The 8,630-nt window shown below is 46.8% G+C and overlaps 1 protein-coding gene across 1 annotated transcript in view; it reads right to left on the minus strand.

The window, feature by feature from the left end:
- Nucleotides 1-458: 458 nt before the first annotated feature.
- LOC308336729 (inhibin beta A chain-like) overlaps nt 459-8,630 on the minus strand; it is a 23,308-nt gene continuing 15,136 nt past the window's right edge. Inside the window, exons 3-5 of the mRNA XM_080794242.1 lie at nt 2,010-2,340; nt 606-1,429; nt 459-543 (exon numbers count right to left, since the gene is read on the minus strand). Of these exons, the coding sequence (XP_080650368.1) occupies nt 844-1,429; nt 2,010-2,340 (917 nt within the window). The 3' untranslated portion in view covers nt 459-543; nt 606-843. The remainder of the gene's footprint in view (nt 544-605; nt 1,430-2,009; nt 2,341-8,630) is intronic.

The following is an 8,630-nucleotide window of genomic DNA, read 5'->3' on the forward strand; positions in this document are numbered from 1 at the left end:
CAAGAAATTAAAAGGCGTCGTCGGAAAAAAAAACGTCACAATACTGAAACAAGTTGCATAGTTTGACCTTTTGTTTTGTCTCCGTCTTGATTCATGTTCTAGGTAACTTGTTTCTCTCTCTCTCTCTCTGTCTCTTCTCTCTCTCTCTCTCCCTCCGTGTCATTTCTCTCCCTTTGTTTTGTAACAAAAATATATTAAGACTTTTTTGTATCTTTTTTCTTTTCTTCTGAAAGTGCCGTGTAGACTCTCTCTCACCCCCCCCCCCCCCCCCCCCCAACACCTCGCCCCCCCCAAAAAAAACAATAATAATAAAATAAAAATAGAAAAATAGAGTGAGGTACAGGATGGACAGATGAAGACAATAAAGGGATGGAGGGAATGTCTGTGTGCGTGTGTGTGTGTGTGTGTGTGTGTGTGTGTGTGTGTGCAGTGGAGGGAGGAGGTGGTGGTTGAACATAATAGTCACATTCCGTCTCTCTATCTCCACCCCCGCAGTCCAGTTAATCTGTTCTCCTCTTCCCTCCCGTGTCCCTCCATCCGTCCCTCCGTCGACCGCCCGTCCGTCCGCCCGTCCGTCCGTCCGTCCGGCCGTCTGTCCGTGCGACCGTGTCGTCCACACGGCCTAAATTCATGTCGCACGGCGACACTGCACGGCAGGGTCAGAAGTGGAAACAGGGACACCAACAAAGAAGCAGACCAACAAGCCTGGTGAGGGGGGGGATGGGAGGGGGGGGGGGGGGGGGGTGGGCTTGTAGGTCTGCTGTTTCCACCCCCACGTTCCGTCGTACGACCACCCACAAAAGACGCGAGACGACGACGACCCTCCGCCACCACCACCGCGAACTACGAGCAGCCGCACTCCTCCACGATCATGTTGTGTATGTCCTTCTTCACGATCTTCTGCTCCTCGTTGTAGTAGAGCATGCTCATGGCGCGCAGCCGTGTGGGCACGCAGCAGCTGCGCAGGCCCTGGAAGGGGCTGTAGCCGCGCATGCGGTAGTGGTTGATGACGGTGGAGTGGAAGGAGAGCGTGGAGCCCGTGACGCTGGCCACGTGGCTCGGGCAGTCGCCCTCGCAGTAGTTGGCGTGGTAGCCCGGCGGCGCGATGATCCAGTCGTTCCAGCCGATGTCCTTGAAGTTGACGTAGAAGTGGCGCTTGCAGCACACGTGCACCTTGCCGTCGCACTCCAGGCCGCGCCGGCTCCGCGCGCCGCGCCGGCCGCCCCCCTCCCCCTCCTCGTCGTCGGCGCCCGGGCGCACCACCGCCATGAGGAAGGGCCGGTGGGACTGCTCGCGCTGGCTGGCTCGCGGCGACGAGGAGGGGGCGTCGCCGGCGGGGGAGACGAGGATCGGCGTGGCGCCGGCCTCGGCGCACAGGGGACAGGAGACGCGAAGGCGCAGCGTGGGTCCGCCCCGCCTCTCGGTGGACCTGGGCAATTAGAACACAAGTTAAAGTGACGTGACGGCCCCCTGGGCCTTTAGTCTACTATGGGGTTCTGTGTGTATGTGTGGCACTGTGCCTTTAACCATTCCATTGCAATGTTGGAGGGCGGAGCCAGAGATGATTAGTGGAAGGGGAGACACCTGGCCAGTGTCCTCCCCAAACACTATTTAAGACATCTGCTCTCACAGCACTACAGATCTGCATTTCTCCACAGGCCGCAGGAGAGCACCCTTGTTCTATTATTTCTTGTTTGGTTATAAGATTTGGGCATGTTTCCCTGACAGTTTAATTTGGAAACTTCAATTATTTAATTACTATTTCTATTATCTATTAAGTATGAAATAAAATACTTATTTTTGGATTGTCCTCCGGTGTCGTTTCCCCTTTTTCGTTATGGTCCCAGAGCCAGCCATAACACACCACTCAGTTCACACGGGTGTGATGTTTTTTTTTTTAAACAGCATCAAATGTTTTATGTTTAAATCAGTCGTGGCCACTGAGAATTGAGTGTGCGCTATACGGCGAAATTAATCTGAAAGTCGTACGTATGTATATATATATTTACCTCTCTGCGTCACCGCCACCTCCTCGGCGTCGCTCCAGCAGCCCCTGGACGGCGGCGGACACGGCGAACGTGTGCCAGCCGCTGCGCCGCGTGTCCAGCGTCTTCTCCGCCAGCAGGACCTCCTCCTCTGTGGTGGCCGCGGAGGAGGGGGAGGAGGGGGAGGGGGGCTGCTGCTGCTGGTACAGGCGGATGGACACCTTGGCCTTCCGGCTGCGGTTGGCGCTCTTGGCCAGGCGGAGGAACAGCCACACGTTGGCCTGCTCCACCAGGGTCAGCTGCTCGCCGCCGCTCTCCCGGGACAGCACGAAGTTCACCAGGCCCTGAGACTCGCCTGCGGAGGAGGACACAGAGGGAGACACGACGACGTTATATAGGAGGACCGTTGTTATGATCTGACTGTGAACTGTGTACTGTATACCCTTATTTTGTAGTGATGTCTTTTCCGGTTTTGCCTAGTTACGTTGCCTGTCGTGTCTCACTTCATCCCCTGTTACACACCTGTCTCCATTCTGTCGTTAGCCTGCAGTTGCCTAATGACACTCACCTGTGTTTGCTTCACTATCAGCCTGTGTAGTCTATAAGTAGGCCTACTGGACTCATTCTGCTCTCACACTGCCGGATCAAAGTTTGTTGTTACTTTGTGTTCCTGCCTGTTTTGTCCTGCCGTTGCCTCGTCCTCATGTAAGCTGTTATGTGTTCTTTGTTCTAATAAATCCTGGACTTTACCTGCTTGTTCTGCATCTGGGTCCACAACCTGACACACATCGTGACAACAGTGCCACAGACGAGCTCTGACACTCGCCTGGTCAATTGAGACATACGTGACGTTATATAGGATTGTGAATGAGGACGGTCAACGTGCACGGGACATGAGCAGACACGGGCACGACAACGAACAACATGTGTGTTACTGTGTGCACACACACATGCACACACACACACACACACACACACACACACATGCACATGCGCGCGCGTGTGTGTGTGTGTGTGTGTGTTAGGGATGTCTTAAATTGGCTTGTCATGAAGGCCACCACTAAATACCACAACACATACACCACAACAGACCGACCAGAGACTCTCTCTCTCTCTCTCTTTCTCTCTCTCTCCCTCCCTCCCTCCCGCCCTCCCCCCATGTGTTCCAGATGTACAGTACAGGTTACAGTAAAGCAGCAGTTCATACATACTGTATAGTTATGATGTTGTCGATAATGACAGACGGTTCACAGACATGTGCAGACACAGTTTGACTGCATGTAAACACCTACCCAGGTCCCAGCTCATTCCTGCCTTCCTGTTGTGCATCTCTCTCTGATTCCACTGCAATGGTTATTATTTTCTATTGATTTGATTCACGGCAGAGCAGAGTGGATGTGCTTTATATGTTATTCAGTCGTTCTTCGATAGGGTCTACAGGGGGGCATTGGGGGGCAATGCCCCAGGGTCTACAGGGGGGCATTGGGGATCTCCTCTCCTCAGGGTCTACAGGGGGGCATTGGGGATCTCCTCTCCTCAGGGTCTACAGGGGGGCATTGGGGATCTCCTCTCCTCAGGGTCTACAGGGGGGCATTGGGGATCTCCTCTCCTCTCCTCAGGGTCTACAGGGGGGCACCCAGTTTGCGGCCTTTGTGCCCCTCCAGTCCAGATTGGCCAGTAGTACCCTATATAGCCTACCAATATTTTAATACGTTTTACAAATATTTAAGTTCTTCCATGATTATATGTAAAATTTCAAATGAATAGGATAGTTAATAGTACATTTAGAAATACAAGGTAATATAATATGCAGAAGACATAATGCTCAACATAACATTGTATTTGTTTGTAGCCTATACTTTTTCAACGCATCGCTGTGTTAATAGGCGGACAAAACATGCCCCCTGTGTGCCAAATAAGGGTCAAAACATGCCCCCTGTGTGCCAAATAAGGGTCAAAACATGCCCCCTGTGTGCCAAATAAGGGTCAAAACATGCCCCCTGTGTGCCAAATAAGGGTCAAAACATGCCCCCTGTGTGCCAAATAAGGGTCAAAACATGCCCCCTGTGTGCCAAATAAGGGTCAAAACATGCCCCCTGTGTGCCAAATAAGGGTCAAAACATGCCCCCTGTGTGCCAAATAAGGGTCAAAACATGCCCCCTGTGTGCCAAATAAGGGTCAAGTTAAATGTGTGACGGTGACAGCTCTATTGGTGTTACCGACGTGGACAGAATCAACAACATGGGCTAAGAGATGAGATCAGTGGAAAAAGTGCTCTCTCTCTCTCTCTCTCTCTCTCTCTCTCTCTCTCTCTCTCTCTCTCTCTCTCTCTCAGTAATCTCTCCATTTAAACAGAACTGACAAACTGACCAAGTGACATCTCAACAAGTCATAAAACCTGCGTCTGCTGAGGATCTTCTGTCTGTGTGTGTGTGTGTGTGTGTGTGTGTGTGTGCGTGCGTGCACACACACACACACACGCAAGCGAGTATACGCACGCATGGTGGCCTGTGTGATGATATGTGTTTGCCAAGTCTGCCAAGGGTGTGTGTGGCTTCAACAGTCCACTACCTCGTAATGTAAAACATTCTCATCCTGAAGTATTCCTCTCCTCTCCTCTCCTCTCCTCTCCTCTCCTCTCCTATTGTATTCTGTTATTGAGTTTATACTCCTATACTCCTTCTGTCTTGCAGTAACACGGACATGAAATGCCATTGACAATGAATGGAGAACTTATAGGTCCCTTATTGGTCAATAAGGGACCACCGTTCTTAAAAAATAAACCAAAATGGATCTGGTTCAATGTCACGCTCTCAGGAGTTAAATTGTCGTTAAACAACATGCATTACTTAATTTACAAATCAACAAAACCTTATACAACCAAGACAACTAAATATTCTTTAGTGTTGGCCCGGTCTGAGAGGCTAAATCTCATCGTGGTGGTCCGTGGCTCCAATGCAGAATAAATAATGGGCCTTGATGTAAAAAAAGGGTCTGAAGAACCAGTGTTGTTTTCGTCGACTTAAACTAAGACGACAAATGTTCGTCGACTACCTTTTTCCACTGACAAAAACGAATGGAAACTAAATGAAAACTAAGCTATGGTGGCTAAAACTAAGACTAAATATACTGACAATTTCGTCGACAAATAAAAACTAGACTAAAATGTTAGGAAGGGACTAGCGGACAACGCGTCGCATTGCGACACGTTGTGAGCTTGTAGATCGGCTATTTTCAGCAAGTGTAAAAACACTCATTACGACGGCATCAAGGCCCACCAAAACACTTTTTAGTCGACTAAATCACCTGTAGATTTAGTCGACTAAAATCTTACGACATTTAGTCGACTAAAACTAAACTAACACTAAGACATTTCCAGATGACTAAAATGTGACTAAAACTAAATGAAGTTTCAGTCCAAAGACTATATGACTAAACTAAAATCGAAATTTTCTGCCAAAAACAACACTGGTCTGAACCTATGGACATGATATCCAAAGCGCTCCTCATCCCCAAAAGGTGTTCTCTCACGTCCAACACGGCCCCCTTATGCAACATCACTCATAAAAAACAGCAGCCAAAACTCATAAAACGGCTCAGTGACTCAGCAAACCTTTTCATAAACACACCACAGTAAAAAAAAAAAAAACAACTCCATGGAATGTAACAAATGTATAACCGAATGGACCTGCTGCAGCCAGGGAGTTCATTTGGTTACAGCTGTACATTATCTGAGTGGGGAATGGAAATAACGGAAATATTGGACAAATTGTATATAAATCTTTCTGAGTTAGGCATGGCTGAGGGAAGTAAGGGGCACGTCGATGAGGGTCCATGTGGTTACGTTTCTCTGTGCTGCAGATGGACACTATAAGGATTTCTACTGGGCACAACTTACGTTTGGATGGCAGTGGTGGAAAGTAACATTTAAGTAACAGTACATTTACTTAAGTAATGTATTAAGTACACTTTTGAGGTATCTGTACTTTACTTGAGTATATGTCCAATTTCCAGTACTCACTTTTACTTCTACTCCACTACATCTCAGAGGCCAATATTGTACTTTTACTCCATTACATTTATTTAACGATTTGTATACATTTGCTAACGTGAAATGGGACATACTGCATTGTTTGTGAGCACTTTCTACTTTTTAAACTTTAGCTTTTGAAATGTAGCAGATCTACGAGCTTGTAGATCTGCTATTTTTGACAAATCGTGGAAATGTGGCACAAATCTTTGAATATTCAGAACTCAAATATACCGGTATGTGCTTCACTGGAACAACATATTTTCAGATAGGGGTCCGTGGCCAAATATGTACATATATTTCTGGGGCTTTCCTTGACATGAAAACGTTTGAGCACCACTGACAGAGAAACATAGGTTCTTCAGAAAACTGTTAGGATTTTGTCGGACAGAGTTGCTTTTAGCAGCATTGTCTTCTGTGAGCGAACGGAGGAGGAGCAGCGAAACGCAAACAACGTCCGCTGCCAAAAACCTGACGCAAGAAGAGTGGCCTTTTTGGACAGAGCCATGCATGCACGGGGGGACTTTTTGCTTTGCGATAAATCTCATAAAACTGCGGATAAAAATGTGGAGTTTATGTGATAAACTCACATTATTCAGAGGACGACGGGGGCGGTGGGGGGTTTATCCCATTCTGGGCGGGAACCCCTTTTGGTTGGTGTCAGCATTATGTCATGCTTTAGCTATTGAAAAATAGCAGATCTACAAGCTTGTAGGTCTGCTATTTTTGAAAATTTGAAGAGCGACTGTCTGACATAGAAGATTTTTTTTAGAATCTGATCTCAGGTCAGAATGGAAAACTGTCAGGATGTAGAAGACATTTTTAGAATCTGATCTCAGATCAGAATGGAAAACTGTCAGGACGTAGAAGACACTTTTAGAATCTGATCTCAGGTCAGAATGGGTTATAGATGCCGACCTCTTGGCGGAGGGTCCCCGGTTCTAAATCCCTGAGAGCCGGCTGGGAAACTATGAAGACCCTCGCGGTGTTCCCTTGAGACGTGGTTTTGGAAGTCTGTGGACGTGGTTTTGATTGATTGATTGCAATTTACAATTTAGCAGACGCTCTTAATCCAGAGCGACTTACATTAGGCAAGACCACAAACATGGCAATACATCATTATTCATAGCCTACAAAAAGTAGTTATGAATCTTATACGTAACAGTGGAATATAAGGAAACTATGCATATTTATATATGCATAGTTGAACAGGGTCCATTATGCGCAGCAACAAACATGTATGGACCCCATGCTTCTAGTGTTTCAATCATTGCACAGGTTGAGGTTCACAACATTTCTACTGTTATTTCAAATAGAGTGTCCAACACAAGGAGTGGTCTGGAGAGAGAATGCTGTTTGGTCACTGTACCTCACAGGCATCACAGCCCCCAAAAATGTGACAACAAGCTTAACCTTGCCTTGTTTAACATCAGGTCACTAACAAATAAGTCCTCCTCTGTAAATGATATAATCTGTAAAGAGAAGCTAGATATAATCTTTCTAACAGAGACATGGCTTGGCTCGGATGGAGCTGTTCTCCTAGCGCCAGCCTGTCCCGCAAACTACAGTTTCATTCACTCTTTTCGTAAGGCTAAGAAAGGAGGTGGACTGGCAATAATTTTTTCAGACACGTTAAAATTCAAGGCTCTGACCCTTGGCAGCTTTACATCCTTTGAATACCAGGCCACTACACTACTTGGTCAACCCTCTATGCCAATGATTAGCATTTATCGCCCGCCAAAATGCAGTAAAGCAATATTTCTAACAGAAATATCAGAACTTTTATCTATCTGCTCCACTAACTATGACAGAACTCTTATCTCAGGTGATCTTAATCTTCACCTGGATGATACTACAGATGCTGTGGCTATGGGCTTCTTAGAGTTATTGCACTCCTTTGAGTTTATCCAACATGTTGTTGGGCCTACACATAAACATGGGCACACTCTGGACCTGGTGATTTCTAGAGGGCTGAACATCACTGTGGAAAGGACTATTGAAAGGCCTGAGCTATCAGACCACTATTTGCTGTGTTTTAATATGACTGTCTCTGATCTAGAGAAAAACATCACGGAATATACCATAAAAAAGCGTTTTTTTAGCTCTTCTGCAGCCGACGAGTTCTCTCGTCATCTGGGGCCCCCCCTGCCCGATACCCCCCCAGTAAATGATATGGTTCAAATTTTTAATCTTAAACTAGAGTCAGCTCTTGATATAGTGGCTCCTTTGAAAACAAAAAAGAAACATAACACCAGAATAACACCCTGGATAAATGAGCATACACGCTCACTGAAGCAAGAATGTCGTAGAGCTGAGCGAGCGTGGAGAAAAAACAAACTCACCATCCACCTAGAGATTCTTAAAAAGTCAACAGTCGCCTATAACAAAGCCTTGCGTCTAGCAAGGCAGGCATATTTCTCTGGCATTATTAATGAGAACAAGAAAAATGCCAGAGTCCTATTCTCTACCATTGAACGACTTTTAAACCCCCCCCAGTCCTACAAGCAGTCATTCCCGGCCTCTAAAGCTAAGTGTAATGAGTTTGCATGCTTTTTTGATAACAAAATCTTTAACATTAGAGCTGATATTATGAATGGTGCTGCTGCTAGCGCAAA

The sequence above is a fragment of the Protomyctophum bolini genome (genome assembly GCF_963924005.1).
Source record: "Protomyctophum bolini genome assembly, chromosome: 21".
Classification (NCBI taxonomy): domain Eukaryota; kingdom Metazoa; phylum Chordata; class Actinopteri; order Myctophiformes; family Myctophidae; genus Protomyctophum; species Protomyctophum bolini.